The sequence below is a fragment of the Rattus rattus genome, chromosome 2 (genome assembly GCF_011064425.1).
Source record: "Rattus rattus isolate New Zealand chromosome 2, Rrattus_CSIRO_v1, whole genome shotgun sequence".
NCBI lineage: Eukaryota > Metazoa > Chordata > Mammalia > Rodentia > Muridae > Rattus > Rattus rattus.
In genome coordinates, this window is record NC_046155.1 from 222004714 (window position 1) to 222031959 (window position 27246).

At 44.2% G+C, this 27246-nt stretch overlaps 3 protein-coding genes and 1 non-coding gene across 4 annotated transcripts in view; 1 reads left to right on the forward strand and 3 right to left on the reverse strand.

Moving 5' to 3' along the window:
* The window catches only part of LOC116893570 (histocompatibility antigen 60b-like), a 191589-nt gene that overhangs the window by 129832 nt on the left and 34511 nt on the right, over positions 1 to 27246 (reverse strand). The gene's annotated exons all lie outside the window — the stretch shown is intronic.
* On the forward strand, positions 9681 to 14861 carry LOC116892998 (retinoic acid early-inducible protein 1-gamma-like). Its single transcript, XM_032894960.1, is given in 7 exon segments — positions 9681 to 9788; positions 9790 to 9997; positions 11909 to 12169; positions 12432 to 12695; positions 13265 to 13417; positions 14002 to 14143; positions 14795 to 14861. Coding segments are annotated over 7 exon segments (1203 nt in total).
* LOC116894993 lies at positions 10625 to 10747 on the reverse strand. The gene has a single exon (XR_004387184.1). It is a non-coding gene; the product is annotated as a small nucleolar RNA SNORA32 (small nucleolar RNA).
* LOC116893571 (retinoic acid early-inducible protein 1-alpha-like) lies at positions 19263 to 23813 on the reverse strand. Its single transcript, XM_032895278.1, has 5 exons — positions 23723 to 23813; positions 22307 to 22567; positions 21777 to 22044; positions 21073 to 21221; positions 19263 to 19378 (listed from the first exon to the last, which is right to left on the reverse strand). The coding sequence occupies exons 1-5, from the start codon at positions 23811 to 23813 to the stop codon at positions 19263 to 19265; spliced, it is 885 nt and encodes a 294-aa protein (XP_032751169.1).

Below are 27246 nucleotides of genomic sequence, written 5' to 3' on the forward strand. Positions count from 1 at the left end.
TGTTCACTACGTTCAGATAGGTGCTGTACACTAATGTTTTCCTAAGTCCTTCCCTACAAGGGTTTAACTCAAATGGACTGATAAATAAGAGAGCACACAAGGTAGTGGGAATGTGTTTTAATTCACGAGATAAAAGCAAATATAACACGGTATATAGTTGTAAATTTGTGAAGAAAAAAGGAAATAGCAGAATTATACCATGTCAGCAGGTTATTGAAGCTAGCTGTCAAAAAGCACATTAACTAACAACAATGTTGATAATATTGTACATCTAAACCCATTTTATAACTCACATATATGATGAAGTTTGCTGTGTTCAGAGCTTTAAACTTTCCAGAAAAAAAGTAGCCTGAATTACCTCAAGAATCTGACAAAGGAAGGAAGCGTGAAAAAATCATGCCAAGGGGTAAATGTAGGCAAAGCAATGCATTTCTGATAAAGAGAATAAACTTCTTGGCAAGAAGGATTTCAATCATGAATTAATTTCAGCCTAAATGATTGCTAAAAGACAGTGAAAAGCAAAAGGTTCTGTATGTCACAGGGTTGCCACTTCCTTAAAATGGTATAGGTTAAAATATATAGCTATTTAATTACACATATGATTTGTCATTCCTTCTGAGTTTGTAAAAACTTTAACTTTTTAACAATGAAGTCTTATCTTAGTCAAGGCTGATTTGAAATCTTTTATTATTATTACTTTTTTACCATTTCTTCATCAGCAGCGTCTAACCTTTTGGTCTTGAGACACAGTCATCTCCTAAGTCATACAACCACACAGCACATTTACCTAAAAATATTTGCAAAACTGCATTATAATATCTATCAAACTCCCTGACTTTCAGTTGGCCACATACATTTGTATCTAGGGCTGTGAACTGGTCACTGATGAATGCTATGATACAGATTAAAACCACTATTTGTTCTTCAAGTCTGATATAACTGACTTTCTGGTTCTCCACAGCCACCACTAGAGGCCACAGTGAGGATCACGAGCCAGCTGACAGTAAAGATTTTCACCTTCACCTCCATGTTAAGCATGTCCCATGAAGAGGACAGTGGGGTAGCTCCAAAATGATACGACAACTTCAGAGAGGATATGGAGAATCCAGAGTTCCAGCTTTAGTATTTCACAGGGAGATACCCTTGTCCAGAAGATGACAAGTGGAGGAAAACCATAGACAAGGGGTCCCTAAAACTCTCCGACACCCCTGAAAATGACCGCTAACAAGATACAAGTGCCAACAAGACAAGGACGCTATTAGCCATCTACATGGTCTTAAAGACGAGCCCAAAGATACAGACTCAAATCATATGAAATTAAAAATCTATTAGTTGTAACCAGGATTCCAGGATTCTCATCAGGACCCAGTTCAACTTGAGAACTCAAGGTGTTAAAGCTTCTACATCCTAATAAAGCCACTTTATGTTCCTGAATTATGCCTTACTCTGTGTCATCAGCCCGGAAGCAATCACTCCTCATTTATGATCCTATAATTCCTAACTCTACGTCTATCAACCTGTGTGAAGCCTGTACAGTAGTCTTCTCCTCCACACCGACCTCTTATGGGATGCAGTCTTGAGTCTCACTATATGATTGGAAGAGATGCTCAAGGTTGTCACTGAATACCTCCATAAACACAGACCAAACTCTGACTCTACCTTTTCAGGATAATCCCCAGTTATTAAAACAACACATTCAGTTTATCTTAAATTTCTTCATCGGGATGCAAGACCATGGGAGATGTCAGGATCAGCTCCTGTGAGGACCTGCTCATCCCTCAACTGTAGTCATTGCAGGGCCTGTCACTGGGATCATCTGAGCAAAGTTAGAGCACTCAACCTATAAAGGCTCAGAGCCACTTCCTGGGAGCCTTAGAGAACTTTTGTTCATTCTTTGAATAAAAGTTTGGTACAACATACACCAAACACGCTGAGACTCTAGAGGGAAACCGCAATCATAGGTTCTTACATCATGTTATGACCCCCTTACTTTTACATTTCTGTCATTTCATCTTGTCCTCAGTCACTATTGTCATACTTCCTGCCTGTTCTCAAACATCCTAATTGTGGTTTCCCCTTTTAACCCTTGGGGCTTTAAATTCTTTATTCATGCTCACAACTATTTCTGCTTTTTAACCTGTGGTGACTTTGGCTGGTCTCACTTAACCCTCCAGTCTGATGTGTGTAGTCTAGATTAGAAGTCACTGAGGTGGAGTTAGTGCTGTGGCAGGGATGTCCATGACTGCCATCTACACCAACACTACTGTCAGCCCCGAGGAGCACTTGACCTCTGAGTGACCTCAGAGTCTGGACTTCAACCTCATGCAACAACCAACCTTCCTTTCTGCAAAATGTAGGTCAATCCCTTCTTAGGTTTAAGATCTTATGACCCTTTAACAGCTAAGTAACCCCAGAGTGGACTCTCAATGTCCTATTCCCAGGACTAAAATCCTTCCAATAGAAAGTGGTCTGCATCATTTATCCACAACATGATCTGCTCATCTTTCAGGACAGCAATGAAAAATCATATTCTACCCCCTGGAAAATAAAATCAAAATATGTAGTACATTACATTTAAGTGCATCCTTGACAAGCAAATAAGTGAGACTCAGACTAAGGTTATTTTATTTGGCTTTGACAATTACTGGGGGTTTAACCCTAGTCTACTCTTCTACCTGCTGACCTGGCTGGGACCTGCTGATCATTGCCAGTGATGTACCCCAGACACTTGCTCTTTCTCCTGAGAATAGACTGTTGTCTGTCTTCCCTCATGGCAGCTTCCTCTCTCTCTTCCTTCTTCTTCTTCCTTCTCTCCCTCCCATGTCACTCCAAACCCACCTATCTCTACCGTTTTATTTAACCAGTAGTTTTAAATCAAGGTACAAAGTTTGCACAATGAAAGAGTATGAATTTGAGAAGTCAGTCATAGGCTCAGACATTCTAGTACAGAATTGACATTACAATACAATAGCAACATACCAAACCTCAATGAAAATATTGTCCTATAACCAACAGATTCAAATAATTAGACTCTGCCCTAGTTCCCCATGATATGTCCTAAAATTAGAATGCGGCTCTACCCAGGGTTAGCACTCCAGGTCAGTGATTGAACAATGGTTCTATGATAGTTATTATCTAAGAAGACACGAGTTGTATCTCTCTTATTCAAATACAAACATAAAAATGGCCAGAGAGAAGGCTAGGAAATATCTCGTACGTAGTAGTGAAATTTCCCATGTGCCCCTCAGAAATATTGTCTTTTGCAGACTCACTAGGTATGTATGTCTGAGGGAACAGTGTCTATTTGTTTCACGTGTGTATATACATATGTGTGTGTTTGTTTGTTCATATATATATGCAGACTACACATTTCCTTTGGACGTCTCTCCTCAGGATACTATGCGGGGTGTGTTTTGGGTCAATGTGTACTAGAACTCACCACTTCAACTATGAGGGCAGAGGAAGAAGCTCCAGAGAGGTCTCTCCTCTCTCTCTCTCTCTCTCTCTCTCTCTCTCTCTCTCTCTCTCTCTCTCTCTCTCTCTCTGTAATCTTGGGATTCCAAGCATGTGCCACAGCAGTGTACATGAGTTTTAGGGAGGGAAGTCAGGTCCTCATACTTGTGACAGGAAAACACTATATGACTGAGCATTTATATTATTATACGTCACTCAATGTGACATTTCTATGATTATGCCATGCCCGCTGCTAGTTCCTGGCATGGCACTGACCACTAGTTGAGGACTGTTACTGTCCTCTGTTTCTAAACGGATTCTGTAGTTTGAGATGCACATGTTCATGACTTCAAACCTATTTTGATAAATATGTAGGAGGCATATTTTTGCTTTGGGATTAAGTTACTTATCAAGATCTGCATCATGGATGGTACTTGGCTGACATGTGTGTGTGTTTAAAGTGAGGTTTCCTGTCCTCCAATGTCTGCATTGCACTCAGAAGGGAACCAAGTGCTGTTGGTAAAATGGAGTCACCCAGGGCAAGACATTGTTATTACACAGTGAGGAGTAATTTTAGGGCCATGCCCACTTTGATCTCCACAGCGCTATCTGGTAAGAATGAGAAAGGAAAGGAACAGAGCTAAAGGAAGCCCCTGATAGTAACAGCCTAGTGCATCCTGATGCCCTGGTGTGGGAGGCTCTGTCGGCCATCAGTCTCCTGGGTTCCCACCAGTCTGGTCCGAAGTCAACAGCACGGAATTCTGAGATGCCGTCAGCCATTCATTTGCTTCCTTTGCTGAACTCTTCTCAAGCAATGTCAAAGAGTCACCCAACAGAGATGGTGATGAGGACTGCAGGTCAATCTGGAGAGCAAGAGGACAAAAGGAGTGTGGATTACAGTGTGTTCCTGGGTTACAACTCCACTACCCACTCTCCTTCATTCCTCAGACAAGCGCACGCATCACAGATCACAGAGCTCAGTTCACAATCCTTTTCTCTGTCATTCTTTATTCTAGATCCTTTGGCCACAGGAAACTCTATTATGATAAAATGGCAGATGTTTCTAGAGTTGTAAGTACAACACAATATTGTGAATGAAAAACATTTTTAAAAATCAGGAAACCGAAAAAATTAAGTAAATATGAAAGGCTAGAAAAATACTCTGTGTTTCTTGGCTGGCCTTTTCTTTCACTTTTAGGTTTTTGGTAAAGGATTGTCCTTAGCTCCCAAGCTGGACTTGAGCTTAGTATATTAACCAAAACAGGCTTGAACTGTTATGGCAATCCTCCTGCCTCAGCTTCCCACATACTGGTATTGTAGGTCTGACCAAACATCCAGATAGATTTAAAAGATTTTAAGCAATAAATGTTATTCCAAAATAATTATATTGATGTAAAAATATATGTCCCACAATGCCAACCAACCAGAGCTTCCAGAGACTAAACCACTACCCAAAGACTATACATGGACTGACCCAGTGCTCTAACTGCACATGTAGCAGAGAATAGCCTTGTTGGGGCACCAGTGGAAGGGGAAGCCCTTGGTCCTGCCAACGTTGGACCCCCATTGTAGGGGACTGTTGTAGGGGGGTGGTAAAGGGGGTGCATGTGGAGGGAACACCCATATAGAAGGGGAGCAGGAGGGGCTAGGGGGCTGAGAGACAGGAAACCGGAAAAGGCAATAACATTTAAAATGTAAATGAGAAATACCCAATTAAAAAAATGGGATAAATAAATAAATAAATAACTAGAAAAAGATATATATTCCCTAATATTAGGTACAAACCTTTATCGGCCTATGCTTATAGGGAAATTTTAGATCAATTTAAAATAGAACAACTCTGTGTTTTGACTCCACCCTGTGTTTGGCATAACCTGACAATGACGCAGTGGGTACTCACCCCCTTTACCTGCATAAACCCAGGTGACTTCAAGATCAGAGGACAAACATTTGAATCATACTTTCCATAGGCACTAAAGTATAGCAAAGTACAGTAACCAAGTGAAAAGAATGGATTTTATTTTGTATCCTTTGTTTGTTCTTTTGAGACAATGTGACTATGAAGCCAGGCTGACTCTGAATTTAGTTATCCCTCTGCCTCAGGCTCCTGAGGACTGGGATTACAGGTTGGTCCCACAAGGCCAACCCCTTGAATGCTCTGATCATTTTGATCATTCTGTACTAAGGGCTGTCCTAAGCCAGGAGCCACAGATATCCAGACTTAGCCCTGGTATGAGAGTCACTGTAGGGTTAGGTTTAGGGTTAGGATTAGGTTAGGGTTAGGGCTAGGGTCTGGGTTCCATTTCGGGTTAGGATTAGGTTACGGTTAGGGTTCGGGTAAGGATTAGGGTTAGGGTTCGGGTTAAGGGTTAGGGTTAGGGTTAGGGTTAGGGGGATTGAGGGAGAGACTCTTTCAGTCTGCATAGCTGCCCTGACAATGGGCAGATCATGTCATGAAAATGATGCAGAAGACTTCCTTTTGGAAGGGCTGCATTGCTGAGAACAGTGCATTGAGAGCCCTGTGTGGGGTCGCTGAGCTCTCATAGGGTCATAAGGTCACAAAACTTAAGAAGGGATTGACCTACATTTTGCAGAAGGGAAGGTTGGTTGTTGCATGAGGTTGAAGTACAGACTCTGAGGTCACTCAGAGATCCAGTGGTCCTCGGAGCTGACAGTAGTGTTGGTGTAGATGGCGGTGATGGACAGCCCTGCCACAGCACTAATTCCACCTCAGTGACTTCTAATCTAGATGACACACATCAGACTGGAGGGTTAAGTGAGACCAGCCAAAGTCACCACAGAGTTAAAGATACCACAGACATATGCTGTGAGAAGGAATAGTGAACTGTCACGGAAAGAATGTGTAACTGTCTCCACAACACTCCCAGGAACCTGATTGATTGCAGGTGGGGAGCTCTTCCCTCAGCGGATCCCTCAGGGGCAGGCCTTATCATGACTACAGTTGGAGGGATGAGCAGGACCTGACAGGAGCTGGTCCAGACATCTCCCAGGGCCTTGCACCTCATGGGAGAAATGTACGAGAAATTGAACACCCTGCTTTAATAACTGGAGAATGTCCTGCCAGTGTGGAGACAGGATGTGGGCTGTGCTTTTCCTTGTTTCAGTGACAGCCGTGGGCATCTGTCCCAATCATTACTGACACTCAAGGGTCTCTTCATCTAAGGAGAGGTGGGTGTGGAGGAAAGGTATCGTGTCCAAACATCCTAGGGGTGATAGACCTAGGATCAGGAATAATAAAGATCACAGATAACGATTAATTAGAGTGTGGAGGGAGTCAGGATCTTCAGTTCTCCCAGTTGAACCGGGTCCTGGAGGGAATCCCGGTTGCAGCTGGTAGACTTTTAAGTGAATAATATTTGTAGCTATTGTCTTGGACAGGTCTGTAAGGCCATGTAAATAGCACAGGTTCCTTGTGTGGTTGACAGATGTATCTTTACAGTGGTTACTTTCAGGGGTGTAGGAGAGTTTCAGTGAACCATTGTCTTTATGTTTCATCCAGAAATCCTGTTCTGGAAGGGTACTTCTCTGTGAAATGACCCAAAACTTGAATCTGGGATCTCACATCCTTTCTGAAGCTGTCATGGTCTTTTAGAGCTATGCCCCTGCCCTCTATGCTGGGACACGGCCAACCTGGAGGTGAAGGTTAAAATCCTTGCTGTCAGCCCAGCCCTTGATCCTCATTGCTTTAGGCCTCTAGTGGTGCCCATTGCAAACTCAGAAAGTCAGTTACACTAGACTTGAAGAACAGACAGTGGTTTTGTCTGTTACATAGCTTCATGAGTGAGCAGCTCTCAGTCCAAGACACCTATCAATGCGGCCAAATCTAATACAGAAACTAACACAAAATAGATTAAGGCAGTTTTGCAAATATAGTTTGTGAAGTGAACTGTACAGTCTTCAGGCCTGAATTAGGAGATCACTTTGTGTCACAACATCGAAATATTAGACCCTTCTGATGAATAAATATGGACAAAAACAGATTCTCAATGTTGACTGTGACAAGACTCTATTGTTGTGAAGTTGAATGCGTGACAAACTCACAAGAAATCAAGGTATAATCTTGCCAAACTATAAATTCAATTAAACAAGTTTCTTTTTGTGGTTTTTCCAATATACAGTTTTAAATTTACCTCCACAAGCCTATAGAATCTTCTGTGTTTCCTTGTTTTGTTTTGGTCTGTTTTAACAGTCCTTTAGCAATCTGTTAGGGTGAAATTACTTTATCCTACAAATCTTTCTTACCAGTGAGCACAGTCTATTGTGAAATTCATAGTCATTTGGATGTTTTTGGGTGGTGGCTGCTTCCTTCTTTTGTTAAGTTGTAATTTAGTCTTCTTCTTTCCTAGAGATATAAAACCCTGGACACAGCAAACGTCCCCATGCTTTGTCTTTAACAAATTGGGCGTAATTGCTCAATACTATCAACTGTTGTATTGTCACTCATTAATGTGCTATTTCACACCTAGCTTCAATATCATTGTGGCATTGTTTGATTAATATTGATATTTACTTTTCTCTTCACGAATTTAACATATCCACTGTGTTAGATTTTCTTGCATATCATGAATTAAAAGAAATTTGAACTAAGCTTGCATATTCCATTGCTTCCTTGTCAGCCACTTTAAGTTATACCCTTTGAGGGACATTATCATGTAAAGACACTACACATCACCCATCTGTAGGAGGAGAAGAGTTACACAAATCAGAGACACAGACACAAAGCTGGGCCTGGCCTAGAAACAATAGAAAAGCCTTGCATGTGTGAACAGGAGCTCCTAGACAGACATGAACCCACGAAAGCTAACTGAGCAATCCTCAGTGATGTGAGATGCTGAGGGGCCCAGGTCCTGAGACATATTTTCTAGGGCCATCTTCAGTCCCCTTAGGAACCAATTACTGTCTATGTCCTTTTGTGACCTAACTTTCTTGTGACTTTTAGATATGTCCTTAAAATACATGAAGAGACCCTCTGATTCCACCAACCCAAAAGCTAAGAATTTTGTCAGACACGATCTGGGCCAGTTGTGTTTCTACTGTAAGATCCCTTCCTCATGTCTCTACTGATTCATTTGAGAGATTTTTGATTTATGACTTCCGTGTCTCTTCACTACAGAAAATTCATAAACAGAGAAATATCACATAAAAATATGGGTAACCTAAATCTGTGGTCACTCTGGTGGCCTGTTCTTCCATATTTGTCTCCAGAATAAAGCGTCTCTTACCCTTTGAAGGAAGGGTTCTTTCTTTAAGACATGGAAGTTGTTGGTTATTTTGCCACTCAGGTGTAGAGAAATCTTTCCGTGGGGTGGACTCCTTTTGTAGGCTCTGTGTATGTTGGAAACTTTGTAATACTTCGTATTGTTTGTCAACCTTTAAGTCAGGAGAGTGCTCAGGCCCCTTTCTGAGGAGCTCCAATAGCCAGATCCCTCCCCCAGACTTCCCTCATTGTCATAAGGGCACTCCAGCCTCTATAAGGTCATAGAAGTTCTCTCTCGCCCCTCAACAGGACAGTACCCAGGTTAGGCTCACTTTAGGTGAAAATTGTACATAGAGGCAGACATTTAATTGGGGCTGGCTTACAGTCTCAGAGGTTCAGTGCATTATCATCATGTCAGGAAGCATGGCAGCATGCAAGCAGATGTGATGCTGGAGAGTTAGAAGTTCTACAGTGTGATCAAGAAGCAGCCAGGAGAAAACTCCTTTCTGCAGGGAGCTAGGAGGGTCTCATTCCACACTGGATGGAACCTGGACAGAGGAGGAGACCTCCAAAGCCCACCCTCACAGGACAAATTTTCTCCAACAAGGCCACACCTTCTCCCATAAGGCCAGAGTTCCTAATAGTATCACTTCCCTTGGACCAAGCATATTGAAAGCAACATAGAGGGGAACACTTGAGGGGTAGGCCTTTGAGAGGGAGACTGATGGTGTGGCTGATTAACTCAGGACAAAGCTCTTTAGGATAAAGTGACCCAATTGCCCTGAACCTAAACACTGCCTGGGCCTGGGACATTTAATTGGTTGCACAAGTGTCATTCTATCTGCGACCTTTAGCGCCACCTACTGGAGGCCAGCAGGTTGTGTTCCTGTGCACGTGCAACTGCCCAGGAATGCTAAACAGTGGGAGGGGAATGATCCACCAACAGGGGCTGGTTGGTTGATTGGTTTAGAAGTGGGCGGGACAATGAAATCAGCGCATCCTTACTCATATGGAGGGTGGAGTTCAGGCTCCCAGTTTGGCCGGACGGCCTTCCCGCGTGGCTGTGATCCTCACGGAGGGACAAGCAAGCTACAAAGTTCCTGACAATTGCTGGAGTTCACAGCGTTGGTGACCAGCATTTTCGTGAATCTCTGAGCGGGATCCTCTGCGGGGCGGCACAGAATCCTCACCGCTTCTCACAGCTCCGGTCACACCTGTTGCTCATGGCGGGTACGGCAAAGAATGCAGCCGCGGAGCATCATCTTTTCACAGGAGCTTCATGCGTTTTGGTTTTTCTGAGCTGTCTGGGGTCTACGCTGTGCGCTGGTGAGTTGCAATGTCCTGACTGAAGTGGCTGTCGTGGGGGGCGGGGAGGTTGTCGGGGTTGGGGGAGGGAAGCAAGTTTGTTGAAAAACAGGGTAGGGGACGCCCTTGTCCGCTCTCTCAAAGGCTCCTCCTGTACATGGTTACCCCTTCCTGCCCGAAAGATGAGCATCAACAGTTACTCTAAGGCCCTGGCACGGTCTGTAGAACAATCACCCCAGGTCTGTAGAACAAATAAGGAAGGAAGGGAAGATCCCTGTCAATCTGTGGTGAGGCTCACAGTTTTCAGCCACCGGGCTGATTGTATGGGCAAAGTGCCAGACCCTGCAGGCAGGACTTCTCAGACAGTTCCCATGGACTTTGCTCTGAAGACTGCCTTCCCCTGGTATTCTTAGCACGCCCAGAGCCATTCTGTGAAGTCTTGTCCTCGAACTTTCTTTCCTTCATTTCATGGTATTTTTCCATCAGATCGGAATAGGAACTTCCAGAGACAAGGCAGTCATAACCACTCATGTTGTGACCTGTTTTACCCCTTTGTTCTTGTTTTTTTTTTCTTTCAATTTAATATATATATTTTTATTTTTTTAATTTTTAATTTTATTTTTATTATATTTATTATTTTATTTTTAAAAATGTTCCCAACAGGTTAACTGCTAGACAAATAGCATCTGGAAAAACCTAATGGGAATTTTTCTTTATGGTCATGTCCACAGCAAATGAGAAACTGCATTCTAAAAGCCTTGGCAATGACCATTTGTTCTTGTTTTCTTTTAAGGCAGGATTTCACACCATTTCCCAAACTATAGAATTTGCAACTATCCCTTCTCCCCCTGGGTCAACCTGCTGGCAGAGAGAAAATCGGTTTTCTTCAGGGAATGACACTGGGAAGATCAAGCCATCCTGGGAAATTCTTGTTCAGGAGTAGTTGATCAACAAATAAGTCATGAAATAGCCTCTGTGAGTGTGTGTGTGTGTGTGTGTGTGTGTGTGTGTGTGTGTGTATGTGTATGTGTATGGGGGGTGTGTGTGTGTTTGTTTGTGTCGGGTGTGTGTGTGTTATTTTGGGGCGATATTGTATTTTATTTTGCATTTTTTAGTGTAAATATATTGCAAACTTGTTAAAAGTTTCTATAGTAAAATATTATTTAATTTTACATTCCAGTGCTCCCACAAGCATGTGACAACAAATTCGCCAGGGTAGGTCTTGCTTGCTTCCTTTTGTAGTCTCCTTCACAGAATAGCTGTAGGGCATTGTATCTCTTTAGCTGTTTGTGAAAGTCTGAGACACCAGGGGCCATAAGCATGCTGGGAAACAAAGACTTACGGAGAAAGATTGGGCCTTCAAACAGGTCACAGATAGACAGAGATCTCTTCCCGAGAATGGATTGGGTGTGTGGTTTAATGTGGGGGAAGCTGGGCTCTGATGGCCAACAGTGCTGTGTGACAGAGCCCAGTGGGAGCAGGGATGAGCACTGAGCTTGCAGCTGGCAGCTCCCCTCTCCAGGACAACTGGGGCATTGCCTCAGGAGCTTCCCTCAACACCAGGCTCCATGTTGAATTTCCAAGTGTTCCATGATCCTCCCTTCCCCCTGAGTGTTCAGATAGATTTTCATGCCCAGGAATATGGACTTTATCTGGCATACTTTATATTCAGTACTTGATAGTAGACAATAACTGTACTTTTGAGATAATCCTGCTGATAACATGGTATGCATTGGGGTGAGAGGAGGGGTCCGACCAACGTGAGACAGCCACTGTTCTCACAGAACAGAAGATGCAGAGATGGTGGGCCTCTTGAATAGAGTCACCTCCTCCTGACATTTGCCCTTCAGAAGAATGCTTGGGGTCACAGGAACATGTGTCCTATGTCTTTGTGCTCCCAATTTGGAACTCACGTTCATGTTTCTCTCACAGATGTACACTCTCTTACTTGCAACTTGATAATCAGGTCTCCTACCAAAGCAGAACCTCTCTGGTATGAAGGACAGTGTTCAATGGATGGAATTGATTTCCTTTCTTTTAACAACGTGAACAAGTCCAGGCCTTTGGGTAACCAGGAGCAGATGGCAAATACCACTGAAGTACGGATATGTTTGACCCAATGGCTAGACCTGTTGGGCCAGGACTTAAGGGACAAAGTGTCTGAAATCAAAGCGGACACTACCAAGACCAGTGGTAAGTGTGGGACTGAGCACAGAGGCAGAGATGGTTGGCAAGAGAAGAGGGGCAGAGCCCATGGAGGAATGGGATGTGAGTGTGTTTGTGTGAAGGAGCTGAGCACTTGTGGTACTGTGCAGGCCCAGGGTACACAGTGGATAAAAAGAGAAAGTCGTGTGGAAAAGATACTGACACCTAAGCTTGTAGAGAAAGACTTGATCTTGAGGAGGTGACGAATGAATCAGAAGTGAACGGTGACGGTGTTGTATGTGACTTGCAGGTCACCCCACTTTACGGGTCACCATGCTTTTAAAGCACAGACACGGACAAATCATTAGTGCTTTCTGTGTATTCAACATCAGTGAGAATTATTCCTTCATCTTGGACCTAAAGACTATGAAGTGGAAACTGATTAATCCTGTACCAGAGGACATCATGAAAGAATGGAAAGATGATAAGACATTAATGAAACATCTGAATTTGTCCATAGTAGAATGCAGTCAGAAATTCAATGAATTCTTAAATCAGCACGAGGAAAGAACAAGTAGGTATTACCTAGATTGTCAGAAGGCACTTCTTCTCATTTCATAGACTGAGTGAGTGAGTTCTGGGTAGTGTTCCTGGCTGGGGAGACAGTGATGACCACAGGGACTCCTCAGTCCATCACACACCCCAGTGTTCCTCACTCCCTGTTAACCAGTGGTCCAGGCTCTGCATGGCCTGCTAATGAGCCCCAACTCTGTGTGCATCACTGTACACTTCCAGCCCTCTCATCCTCAGGTAGCTGCCCTTCCACCAGCTCCACCATCACTTTTTAAAGGATTTACCATCTTACTCTGGCACAGTTATACACCAGCAATTTCCCCAGCATCCAGTGATATCCACAGTTCATTTATCAAATTTTGGGATGGTTTGATAGACATTAAATTTCCTTTGTAATGAAATAAACTCTGCTGAGACATCATTTATACAACTCCCACTCCTCTGTCTACTCAGGACTTTGTAAATAGGTCTGGCATGTGAGTCCCTCTGGCTGCCTTGGGAGAGAAGGTGCTAATGGATGTGTATATTTAACTTTATGGAGAACTTTCCTATGTTTTTTTTTTTTTTAAGGATCAACAACAAGGGCCCCAGATATCACCCAGCCTCCACCTACCAGGCAGTTTCCTTATAAGGAAGTATTGATCCCTGTGGGACTCATCATCTCCATCATCTTTATTATTTTCATTTTCATATGTGTGAAGAGGATGTGTAGTACCCAAGGAGGTGAGGAGCAGGCTGGGGTCTCATCCTGTCCTTGGTAGTGTTGTTCTGCAGGTGACTTGCAATAGGTGTCTCACTGGTTATTAGGGATGGGAATGCTGGTCCTCATACTTGCATAGCAAGTGCCTTTACCCACTGAGCCATCTTACCAGCATCCAAAACTGACCTGTTGACGGTCTGACTTCCAGTTCAATAAACTATCTTCTGCTCAGACCATGAGAATGGAATGAAACAAGCTTGTGAGCACCTCACTTGCAGGCACTCCTATCATGACCCATGCAGGGACACTGACTCTACATTCATTCCCAGAACAATTGGAAAGCTGTTTCCACACAGCCAGTTAGGACTGCCCATGAACTCTCTCTGTCTTACTTCCCTTCACGCTACATGCAGTAATGGCTGTTGACCCCGAAATGGGTCTGTCTGAGAAGAGGTTTGGTGACCTGGAGCTCTAAACTATCTTTGTTTGTCAGAAGTCATGACATGTAAGGGTAGAAGCTAAGAAGAGACTTCCAGACTTCTGTGCTAGGATCAAGGATGTATTACTTTCACAATCAAAGTGTGTCTCTCACTTCAAACCTCCCTAGGTAGAAAACTTCAGCTGCTCAAGGACTACTACATCAACTGGCACAAGCCACAGAGGAATGAGGGGCTAAAGGAGACAAGAGGAGAGGTTCCCAACCAGACCACCAAAATGTTGTCCCAGGAGGAAGATCCCAAGACATTGGGGTAAAAGCATTTACTTAACCAAACATCCATATTACCCCATCCAAGATTCAGGAAACACCATACAACATAGGGAAGAATGGGTGCAGGAGAACACTGTTCCCAGGCATGACCTCAGTGCTGTGCCTTTGAACTGAATATTTCTGAGAAATTGCATGATGCCTGCACAAGAGCTGGCCTGTCAACCATCCCTTCATGGAGCCACAGGGCCTCATAAGCTTCCTCACTCACTGAGAATTTTTCTGCATTTAATGGTGCCAGAGCTGATTGTATTTATTGGCGAGGTCAGTAGTAAGGAGCCTGTATTCCTGCAAATAACTCCTTGCCCACACTCCTATAAATGAGTCCAAGTTAAGTCATTTGATCAATTATTATTACTTTTTAATTTAAAGAAACTTCCCTTGAAAGTAGAGGCAGCATTTGGAAGAGGAAACCTAAGCAGGAAGTGGGTAGGGGACATGAGAAGTGATTAAAGGGTTGTCGTCACCAAATTATCTTACACACATATATGAACACATCATAGTGAATCCAATTGTGATGCATAATTTATGTGAAATACATTGTTCGAAATTTGTCTATGTTTCATTCTTACTGTGTATCAGTGTTTTGCCTGTATGTACATCTGTATGTAACATGTGTACCTGGTACTTGCAGAGGCCCCAGGAGGGCATCGGATCCTGTGGAACTGGAGTTACAGATGGTTTTGAGTACTGGGAGCTGAACGCAGAACCTCTCCAAGAAGAGCAAGGGAACTTCTGAGCCTTCTCTCAAACCCTCGAATATTTTTTTCCTTAAAAAAGATTTTTATTTTATTTATGTATATGAGTACACTGTCTCTGTCTACACACACCAGAGGTGGGCATCAGACCCCATTACAGATAGCTCTGAGCCGGTATGTGTTGCTGAGAGTTGAACTCAGGACCTCTGGAGAGTGAGCAGTTCTCTTAACCGCCCAGCCGTCTCTTCAGATTAATAAATTTCTTAAAAAGAAAATATGGCCTAAATATTATTAAATACAGGGGAAGGCCTTAACCAAACTTCACAATAAAAGTTGAATGTTTCAGATTCATTCATTGTAAAATGACCATGGAGTGTAATGGCCAGTTATGACATCATTTGTAGCACTGGAGCATAAAGATTTGGTCAGAGGGGCTCACAGTTGTTCTAAGAGAAATGCCAAGTAATACCGCCATATCTAATGAAACCGGTAAATATAAGGTATGTGCTTCACAGTTTTATGTGAGTTTGACAAATTATGGAGCGGTAAGGGAGGAAAGAACCTCGGTTTTAAAATGCTTCCATCAGCTCAGGCTGGAGGGAACCCTGTAGGGCATCTTCTTCACAGTAATCACATGCAGCTTACAGCCCATTTCGGTGGTCCTTTCCTATAAGGCTGATGGCTTGTGTATGAGACTGTATGGCTGAGCAAGCCATGAGGAGAAATCTAGTAAACAGCACCCATGCATGGCCTCTGCATCAGCTCCTGCCTCCAAGTCCCTGCCATTTTTGAATCCTGTCCTGACTTCTTTCAAAGGACAAACAGTGATTTGGAAGTGTAAGCCACACAAACTCTATCCTTCCCAAGTCCCTTTGGTCATAATGTGTCACCACAGGAAAAGTAAAACTTATTAAGAAAGATTGGTACCAAGATAGTGTGTGGTTTTGTTGCAGCAGACCTGGGCATGTATTTTGGGGAAGTTTCTAGAAGGACCTCTTGGCTAGAAAAGCCATTGAGTGTTAAGAGGTACCTGGTCCATTCTTCAGGACCTTAGATGACAGGCATGTTGAAAGCAGTGCAGACAATGGAGGCCTGACTTGTGATGTTCAGAGAAGCAAATGCTACCGAGTCATTCGAATTAAGAATGGATGGCTCTATGTTGCTGGGGCTGAAGAATTGGCTGTGATTAACAAGAGTCCAGAACTACTTTAGTGGAACCTTTGCTTTGCTGGGATACTCAATGCTCTACAGCTGGAGTTGAGAACTAAACAGTCATCAGGAAAGAGCAGCTCCACTGAAGTGAGATCATCGGGAAAGGGATTCCTGAGAGTCAGTACACAAGCTGTGTTCAAGTCCTGGCCAGTTTCGACCTTGTGAGGTTCCAGAACTAGTCAGTGTAAGAGCTAGCTTGGTGTTCCTGGTTTTGAAGATGTGAAGGGGTCATGGAGAACAGCTGAGGCTTGGCACTGTGTGACAGAATTGGAGTCCATGAATAGAGCTCTTCCCAGGACACTACTAAAGGTGTGGCTAGAGCAGAAGACTCGAGCTCTTTGGAAATGCCAGTGCCATGAATGAACACCGAGGAAAGCATCAGTGGCAGTGGAGTGGAGCAAGCCAGAACCTAGAAGACAAGCTGTCTGTACTCTAGTGGGCGAGCTGGTGATGTAACTCACATGGTGATGGGGAGCCAGGTCTAGGCCAACCTTGGACCCTGCATCCGGTTTTCTATTCATTGGAGACTCCATAACTGGTCCTATCCTCAATCATGGCTTTCTGGTGAAGCCAGACTCCTAAAGTCCTGATTAAGACCTAATTTTAAGAAAAGGGAAAAATAGGAAAGTCCCCTGAGACACAAATAGTGGAAGTTATCCTCCAAGAACAACATATTTGTAACACACACACACACACACACACACACACACACACACACACACACACACACACACACACACACCAGAAGTAGAACTTAATGACAGATCTAAGTACAAATTGTGCAGACATTTTGAAGCTCCACTGAGTGTTCTTTGGGGTTGCTAACAGGAGTCTAGTGAGAGGCTAATTATAGGAACTGGGGTGACTTCTCCAAAGCTGTTTAATTGCAGAGCTCACCTCAACACAGGCATTGACTCCTGATGAGAAAATTAGAACAGATTTTAATATGTGCAAAATGAGCAGCCAGTTTTAAAACCACAGTGAAAAACTTAATCCTATCTCACCTGGGTAGAACAACTGAGGAGATGTCTTGCACAGTTTCTCCTAAGCCAGGCCTTTAGCAAATACACAAGAATGAAGTGACTGCAATAGTGGAAGTCATTTCTTTGAAAATTCTTTGCAACCTGATATTACAGCTAGAACCCACCTATATGTTCTGACAACTCCTCCTTCAGTGGATGTCAATAAGCAGGAGGGCAAAGAGCCAGAAGCCTTCTAATTCAGGGTGACAACTCTGTAGCCACAGAGACATTTTAGGAAGCTCAGTGAGCACTTTCTACATCTGATAACTGTGTTTCTGCAGGAAGTAGCACTAATGTGGAAAGGTAAAGTTAAGGAAATCATAGAGACCAGAGCCCACAATTAGTCTCAATGAGTATCTGAAGCTCATGATTGGAGTCTGGGAGACTCAGAAGAAGTGTGCACTAAGTTGTAGGGAGAGACCACACCCAACTGAGATGCCTGATAGAGAAACAACTCTAAAATAGTATAGCAACAGGTGAAGGTACCATGGAAAAAGACTCCATGCACATACACTGAAAGACAATGAATCAAGCAGAAGCCCCAGTGGTAGACAGACACAAGGTCCCCTTACAGTAACTGAGTACTAAGTTCCAGGAGCATGAGCCATGACTGAAGGGTGTTCATGGAAATGTGGACCTTCTGACAGGATGAGGCCCATTCTCTTCCCATGTTCCTCCTTGGTACCAGGTGAATATCTCCAACAGGGGCCCAGGGGGATTGCTAGACAGCACAAGCCACAGAAACATGTGAGGCATTCTGAAAGTTCACATGTCAGTATTTGGGAGGGATCAGGTCACATACAGAGATGACAGGGTTCCTTCTACAGGGTTCCTTCTAATGATTCAACAGGGGAAAGGTGAAGTCATCTTTTCAGTTTCTGTGTACTTCTGTCTGTCTGTCAGGGGAATTGATTGTTTGTTAGACACGGAGCTGAAAATCACATAGTCCTGATGGTGAGTCGTCCTCTCTGGAAAGAGCGTTAAGCTCTGGTGTGCCCTTTACCTGTGCATGGAAAACATTCCTTATTCATTTTATTTTTTAGACATGTTTTCTCTTGGTAGCCCTGCTTGTCCTGGAACTCGTGTACAGAGTAGTGTCCATGAAGGCCGAGATTAGCCTCCCTCTGCTTCTCTAGTGCTGGGAGCAAATGCTGGCACTTCCACTGCCTGGCAAAAATACTCTTTAAACATTTATCTGTTTCATGAATCAAGGTATGAAAACCAGACCACTCAGCAATGTGTGATGTCATTTTCAATGTGTCCATTGTTAATTTCAAACATGAATGGGCACTCGGAGGCTTGAATTCATCTCGTGGGTCTGCTAGAATGTGAAATCCAATAGTGCCAACTGCTTGCCAAGCTAAGAATCTCCTGGATGATGACAGTAAACATGGGATAACAAAAAATCCAGGATATCAAAAACTATTCTCAACAATATCAGAAATTCTGGGGGGATCACCATCCCTGATCTTAAGGTGTATTACAGAGCAATAGTGATAAACTCTGTATGGTATTGGTACAGAGACAGGCAGGTAGATCCATGGGATAGAATTGAAGACATTGAAATAAACTCATCCTTTTATGGTCACTTGATCTTTGAAGAAGAAGCCAAAACCGTCCAGAGGGAAAAACAAAGCCTTTTCAACAAATGGTGGTGGATCAATTGGTGAATAGGATGCAGAAGAATGTGAAGTGATTCATTTGTATCTCCTTAGACTCTAGTCCAAGTGGATCAATGACCTCCACATAAAACCAGATACACTGAATGTAGAAGAATAAGTGGGAAATATCCTGAACAGAATACCAATGTCTCAGGCTCCAATATCAACAATTGGCAAATGGGACCTCTTAAAAATGAAAGCTTCTTTAAAGCAAAGTATAGTGTCAATAGGACAAAATGGCAATCCACCAACTGGGAAAAGGTCTTTATCAACATGAACTCAGATAGAGGTCTAATATCCTAAATATACAAAAAACTCAAAAGTTTGACTCCAGAGAACCAATAACCCCGTTAAAAGTGGGGTACAGAGCTAAATGATGAATTCTCAAATGAGGAAATTATCACATGTCTGAGAAGCACCTAAAGAAATGTCCAACATCCTGAGCTGTCTGGAAAAGCAACTCAAAACATCCCTGAGCTTCCACCTCAAACCTGTCAGAATGGCTAAGATCAAAAATTCAGGCAACAGAAGACGCTGCCGATGATGCGAAGGAAAAGGAACATTCCTCCATTGCTGGTGGGATCACAAGCTGGGAAAAACACTCTGGAAGTCAATCTGATGTTTCCTGAAAAAATTGAAAATAGTTTTACCTGAAGACCCAGCTATACCACTACTGGGCATATACCCCAAAAAGAGGCTCCTACATATAATAAAGACATCTCTTCTACTATGTTCATAGCAAACTTATTTATAGCAACCAGAAGGTTGAATCAACCCAGCTACCCCACAATGAAAGAATGGATACAGAAAGTGTGATACATTTACAGAAGGGAGTAGTACGCAGCTATTAAAAATGATGACTTCATGAAATCTTTAAACAAATGAATACCCAAGTTACAAATCACAAACTCATATGGAGCTAAACAAGAAGGAAGACCAAACTGTAGATGCTTCAATTCTATTTAGAAGATGGAACAAAATGATCAACTGAGGAGGGAGGAACCTTAGAGAGAGAGGAGGAAAAGAAAAGGTCGAGAAGGATCAGGTATGTGAAGAGATAGGAGAGAAGTTCAGAGGGTCAGAGAAAGGAATAGAAATGTGTAGCTGTGTCGGGTATGGAACAAGAGGGGACCATTAGAAAGTACCAGACACCAGGGAAGCTAGAGGTTCCCAGGACCCAGTGTGGATGACATTAGTTGAAATACCCAACAGAGAGGAGACAGAACCTGAAGAGACCCCCCCTGGAATAGGTAGACATGGTGCCAGTTGAGGGATGGGGTTTCCCACCCATCTCAAGATTTTCAACACAGAATTGTTCCTTCCTAAAGAAAATGCAGGGACAAAACCTGGAGCAGAGACTGAAGGATAGGCCATCCAGAGACTGCCCCTCCTTGGGATCCATCCCAAACCCATACATTATTACTGATACCAAGAAGAGCTTCCTGACAGGAACCTAGTATAACTGTCCTCTGAGAGGCTCTGTCAGCACCTGAGTAATACAGAAACAGATACAGCCAGCCATCAGTCTGAGGAGAGGGACTCCAATGGAAGAGCCTGGGAAATGACTGAAGGAGTTGAAGGGGATTGCAACCCCATAGGAAGAATAACAATATCAACTCACTGGACACTCAGAGCTCCCAGGGACTACAACATTATCCAGAAAGTGCACATGAATGGGTCCATGACTCCAGATACATATGTTGGAGAGGACTGCCTATCTGGCATCAATGGGATCAGGAAACCCTTGGTCTTGTGCAGGCCTGATGCCCCAGCACAGGAGGATGTTTCAGGGGTGAGATAGATGTGTGTAGGTGGGCGGGTGTGTGGGTGAAGGAGCACCCTCATAGAAGCACGGTAGAGGGTGGATAAGATAGGGAGGTTGCAGAAGGGGAGCCAGGGAAAGTAGGTAACATTTGACATGTAATTAAATAAAACAACCAATAATAAAAAAAACCCAGCAAATCCAACTTCAAAAAAAATTTAAGAGTACTGCTCACTCTTCCAGAGGTCCTAAATTAACTCCCAGCAACCACATGGTGGCTCAGCGTGATCTTTAAAGGGATCTGATGCCCTCTTCTGGTGCGTGTGAAGACAGCGACACTGTACTCACATACATTAATAAAATAAAAATCTTTTTTAAGAAAAAAAAATATTCGAGGGTTTGAGAGAAGGCTCAGAAGTTCCCTTGCTGTTCTTGGAGAGGTTCTGCGTTCAGCTCCCAGTACTCAAAACCGTCTGTAACTCAGTGAGACACCCATTGCAAGTCCCCTGACAAACAACACTACCAAGGACAGGATGAGACCCCACGCTGCTCCTCACCTCCTTGGGTACAACACATCCTCTTCACACATATGAAAATGAAAATAATAAAGATGATGGAGAAGATGAGTCCCACAGCGATCAATACTTCCTTATAAGGAACCTGGCTGGTAGGTGGAGACTGGGTGATATCTGGGGCCCTTGTTGATCTGTAAAAACATAGGAAAGTTCTCCATAAAGTTAAATACACACCTCCATTAGCACCTTCTCTCCCAAGGCAGCCAGAGTGACTCACATGCCAGACCTATTTACAAAGTCCTGAGTAGACAGAGGAGTGGGAGTTGTATAAATGATGTCTCAGCAGAGTTTATTTCATTACAAAGGAAAGTTAATGTCTATCAAACCATCCCAAAAGTTGATAAATGAACTGTGGGTATCACTGGATGCTGGGGAAATTGCTGGTGTATAACTGTGCCAGAGTCAGATGGTAAATCCTTTAAAAAGTGGTGGTGGAGCTGGTGGAAGGGCAGCTACCTGAGGATGAGAGGGCGGGAAGTGTACAGTGATGCACACAGAGTTGGGGCTCATCAGCAGGCCATGCAGAGCCTGTACCACTGGTTAACAGGGAGTGAGGAACACGGGTGTGAGATGCACTGAGGAATCCCTGTGGTCATCACTGTCTCCCCAGCCAGGAACACTCCCCAGAATTCACTCACTCAGTCTATGAAATGAGAAGAAGTGCCTTCTGACAATCCAGGTAATACCTACTTGTTCTTTCCTCGTGCTGATTTAAGAATTCATTGAATTTTTGACTGCATTCTGCTATGGACAAATTCAGATGTTTCATTAATGTCTCATCATCTTTCCATTCTTTCATGATGTCCTCTAGTACAGGATTAATCAGTTTCCACTTCATAGTCTTTAGGTCCAAGATGAAGGAATAATTCTCACTGATGTTGAATTCCCAGGAAGCACTAATGATTTGTTCATGGCTGTGCTTAGAAAGCATGGTGACCCGTAAAGTGGGGTGACCTGCAAGTCACATACAACACCATCATTCTTCCCTTCTGATTCATTCGTTACACCCTCAAAATCAAGTCTTTCTCTACAAGCTTGGGTGTCAGTATCTTTTCCACACGACTTTCTCTTTTTATCCACTGTGTACCCTGGGCCTGCACAGTACCACAAGCGCTCAGCTCCTTCACACAAAGACACTCACATCCCATTCCTCCATGTGCTCTGCAACTCCTCTCTTGCCAACCATCTCTGCCTCTGTGCTCAGTCCCACACTCACCACTGGGCTTGGTAGTGTGCACTTTGATTTCAGACACCTTGTCCCTTAAGTCCTGGCCCAATAGGTCTAGCCACTGGGTCAAACATGTCCGCACTTCGGTGGCATTTGCCATCTGCTCCTGGTTACCCAAAGGCATGGTCTTGTTCACGTTATTAGAAGAAAGGAAATCAATTCCATCCACTGAACACTGTCCTTCATACCAGAGAGGTTCTGCCTTGGTAGGAGACCTGATGATCAAGTTGCAACTAAGGGAGTGTGCATCTGTGAGAGAAACATGAAGGTGAGTTCCAAATTGGGAGTGCAAAGCCATAGGACACATGTTCCTGTGACCCCAAGCATTCTTCTGAAGGGCAAAGGTCAGGAAGAGGTGACTCTATTCAAGAGGCCCACCATCTCTGCATCTTCTGTTCTGTGAGTATAGTGGCTGTCTCAGGTTTGTCGGACCCCTTCCCCCACCCCAATGCATACCATGTTATCAGCAGGATTATCTCAAAAGTACACTTATTGTCTACTATCAAGGACTGAAGTATAAAGTATGTCAGATAACATATATGTTCCTGGGGATGAAAATCTATCTGAGCACAGAGAGGGAAGGGAGGCATCATGGAGCACTTGGAAATTCAACATGGAGCCTGGTGTTGAGGGAAGCTCCTGAAGCAATGCCCCAGCTTGTCCTGGAGAGGGCAGCTGCCAGCTGTGAGCTCAGTGCTCATCCCTGCTCCCTCTGGGCTCTGTCACACAGCACTGTTGGCCATCAGACCTCAGCTTCTCCCACTTTAATCCACACACCTATTCCATTTTCAGGAAGAGATCTCTGTCTGTCGGTGACCTGCTTGAAGGCCCAATGTATCTCCTTAAACCTTTCTTTCCCGCCAGTCTGGAGGTACCATGAGACAGTGGATGGGAAGGTAGGAAGGAAAGCTCAAGAACAGATTCTGAAGTGGTGCAGAGCTTGTGAGGAATCCCCAGGAAGGCAGTCTTCAGAGCACAGCCTGCCTTAGGGTCAGGTCAGCTGTCTGAGTCTTTCTCCAGTAGGGGTCAGCACAGTGCCCAGCATATCCAGTCCCAGAGACCGGTTTTTAGACTTCCTTCCTAAGGACCCCACTGGTGCTGAGGACATCACCAGGTATTCTTTTCTGTCTGCTGTAACCTTCAACCCTGTATCCCCTCTATGCTGTCCTGCCATAACTTTTTTTTTTCAGAACTTCTATGTGCAGCGTGGGGGAGGAGAGTAGAGGCAGGCAGAGGCAGGGTCCCAGTTGCAGAGGTGGTGAAGTAGAGAGGAAGCCTGGGAGCTTCCTGGGAGCTCAGGACTGAGAGAACTTTCTGACTTAGCCAATTCCTTGCTCAGTGCCCTAACCACCTCCATGTAGACCCCTCCATGTAGACCCCTCCATGTAGACCCTGGGAACTCACCTTCCAGCATTGCGGTCCCCAGAAAATTCAGCAGCACCAAAAGGCCCAGATTCAGAGAAAGATTGCACTTGGTGGTGGCTGTCTTTGCCATGGTCCTTTCTGAGCCCAGGCAGCCTAGGGTGCGCCCAGAGCTGCTGAGAAAATCAGGAATCCTCAGTACCGCTCCGCACAGGACCCAGCACACAGAACTGAGAAAGTCCCAGGCACCTGGACTGTGAATTCTGGGCTTTCCGCGCTCCAGCCTTGCAGGTTCCTAGTGCCCCTTTTCCTACTTGTTTCTGGGAATCCCTACAGGACCTGGTGGCTCTGGTGCTCAGTCCCACATGCAGAGGTCCCTGAGGTCCCGGAGGGCCCGTGGAGTTTGCTACTGTGACCTGAATACTGAGCCTACTTTTTCAGGACTCTCTCATTGGCCACCCCTTCATCTCACTCACCTGCAGTTGCGCCCTCAGGGTTCCTTGGAATCAGGGTAAAGAAACAAAATAACCAAGTCTCCAGTGGTGGTCCGCAGTAGATGCGTGCTGCAGCCAGTCGCCCCTGTGGAAAGTAGAGAGAAGCCAGCAGTGCCTACAAGTGGGAGAGTGAAAGGGGCGGAGTCCTTAGCAGACACCAGGAGGCTCAAAGCCAAGCCCCAGAACCAGAAGGAAGCCTACCAGCCCAGCAAATTCCTCAAGGTCAACATGAACAAACCACAGACAGTGATGGCAGCCCTTTGATGTGTGATGTCACCACTTGGTCCTAATGTATGTGCAGGAGCAGGACACCATTTGTCACCAGTGCCACACATACTAGGTGTACTTTGTGTGCAGAATGTGTCTTTCTTCAGGCCTGTAATACCCTTCACATGAGAGATTAATGAGGGAAATCTTTATATTCAGTATAAAAAAAATCAAATTTATATACTAAAATCATTTGTCTAAAATTTAAGTTGTTTTCAAATAAAAGTTGAAATGCAAAAAAAAAAGAAAGAAAGAAAGAAAGAAAAGAAAGAAACAAAGAAGAGAAAAGAAAGGAAAAAGAAAAAGATTGGCGTGGTCAGCACATCCTCTGCAAAAAGTGCAGTCAGAATCAAGGAAATTTACAACCAGAGCACCAGTTTCTGCCCACTCCCACGCATGCAGCACTCACAGAGTCACTGGTTTGTTCTCACCCAGTAGGTGCCCCAGTGATTGTTCTAGCAGTTTCCACTGCTGCTTCTTCTCCTGGAGACACAGCCTCAGGCTCCCTCAGACTCAGTCTGCTCTTTTCACTTCCTCCATCTTTTCTCCACACCACACTCTGTCTTTCCAGCTCCCTACCCCATCATCCCCTGGTGCAGGCTTTGCTTCTTTGCTGCCCTGCTGTTTGCCACTGTCCCCCCTCCACCAGTGCTTCCCAGTGACCTCCTTTCCACCCCTTCCCCTGTTTCCTTCCTTCTACTCTCCCCAGTGAAGACGATTACCACCTTTCTTTAAAAAAAAATAAAATCATGTGTTTATTATATATAAACAAAGAACACAGGAGCTGTCTTCAGACACCAGAAGAGGGCATCAGATCTCATTACAGATGGTTATGAGCCACCATGTGGTTGTTGGGATTGGAACTCAGGACCTCAGGAAGAGCAGTCGATGCTCTTAACCACTCGACCATCTCCCCAGCCTGACAATTTCTATCTATCCAAGGTGTTGAAGAGAGACTATGCTTTTCCTTTTCCACTTAGCTCTGTGACACTTAGAGACAGTGTTTCTATTTGTAGCCCTGGCTGTCCTGGAACTCATTCTGTAGACCAGGCTGGCCTCAGTGAACAGCCTGCATCTGTCTATAGAGTGCTGGGATTAAAGCCATGTGTCACCATGCCTGGTATTGAAAACCTGCAAATGTTGTCAGGGAATTAGATGCAGGCTCTGCCCTCCTTGGACACTGACTGCATTCACATGCTGCACGCACACACACACACACACACACACACAGGCACACAGAGAGAGTGGGGGACAGAGAGAGACGAGAGAGAGAGAGAGAGAGAGAGAGAGAGAGAGAGAGAGAGAGAGAGAGATATGAGATGAGATGATGAGATACATGTGAAACAAAAATGAATGAAAATTTTTCATTAACCACCACTGTTATATCAGGGCCCTTGGGAGCAAATTTGTGAATCTGCTCATCTGTGTGTGTGTGTGTGGGTGGGAGGCCCCATCCCTCAACTGGGACCATGTCTGTCTAATCCAGGGAGTCTCTTCAGGTTCTGTCTCCTCTCTGTTGGGTATTTCAGCTAATGCCATCCACACTGCGTCCTGGGAACCTCTAGCTTCCCTGGTACCTGGGACTTTCTAATGGTCTCTGCCTGTCCCACACCCCAGACAGCCTCATATTTCTATTTCTTTCCCTGTTGCTCTGAACTTCTCTTCTGTCTCTTCCCATACCTGATCCTTCTCAACCGTTTTTTTCCCACCTTCTCCTCCTATCTCTCCTCTCTCTTCCATTGATTATTTTGTTCCGTCTTCTAAGGAGGATTGAAACATCTACATTTTATATATGTAGGAATCTCTTTGGGGTATATGCCCAGGAGTGGTATAGCTGGGTCTTCAGGTAAAACTATCTCCAATTTTCTCAGGAAACACCAGATTGACTTCCAGAGTGTTTTGCCAGCTTGCAATACCACCAGCAAAAGGAACGTTCCTTTTTCTTCAAATCCTCGTCAGCATCTCCTGTTTCCTGAGTTTTTGATCTTAGCCATTCTGACAGGTTTGAGGAGGAATATCAGGGTTGTTTTAATTTGCTTTCCCTGACAACTAAGGTTGTTGGACATTTCTTTAGGTACTTCTCAGACATTCGATATTCCTCATTTGAGAATTCATCATTTAGCTCTGTACCCCATTTTCAACTCTAAAAGGTCTGCTCATTCTGATCCTTCTGGGTCTTACGGGTTGGCCTAAGATAGGAGCTATTAATGTACAGACTTGGCCCGAGTTGTTAGAATTATTGTGTGGTGTTGGATCATGTCATCCACAGAGAGCATGCAGACTTTAATCACAGTCCTGGGAGAACCTTTTGTTCGATATGAGGAGAAATCCCCTCATTTCCATTTTCCTTGAATCTTATTTGGATCCTTGGATTCTCTGTTCCCTCAGCAGGACTTTACTGTTTCATCCTCCTCTGACTGCAGAGTTAAACTGACTCTGGTGCCTCCTGTACCCAACCATCATCATCTCCAACATTACCATGGAGTGGGGGCTGAAGACTAAGCTGAGACTTCATTCTAATAGACAGAGAGACACTGAAATAGCCAGTGGCTTGGATTAAATCACTGGAACCTGTCTCCAAAGTCCTTACCTGATTTACAAACCAAGAAGAAGAGTGAGAACCCAGCCCTTTCCTTTTATTTGCATCAATAAAGGATGATGATGATGATGATGATGATGATGATGATGACGACGACGACAGTGGTGGTGGTGAGGAGGAGGAGGAGGAGGAGGAAGAGAAGGCAGAGGAGGAAGAAGGTGGCAGCAAATTGTCTTAGAATGCTATTACTTTTAGTAATTGTAAAC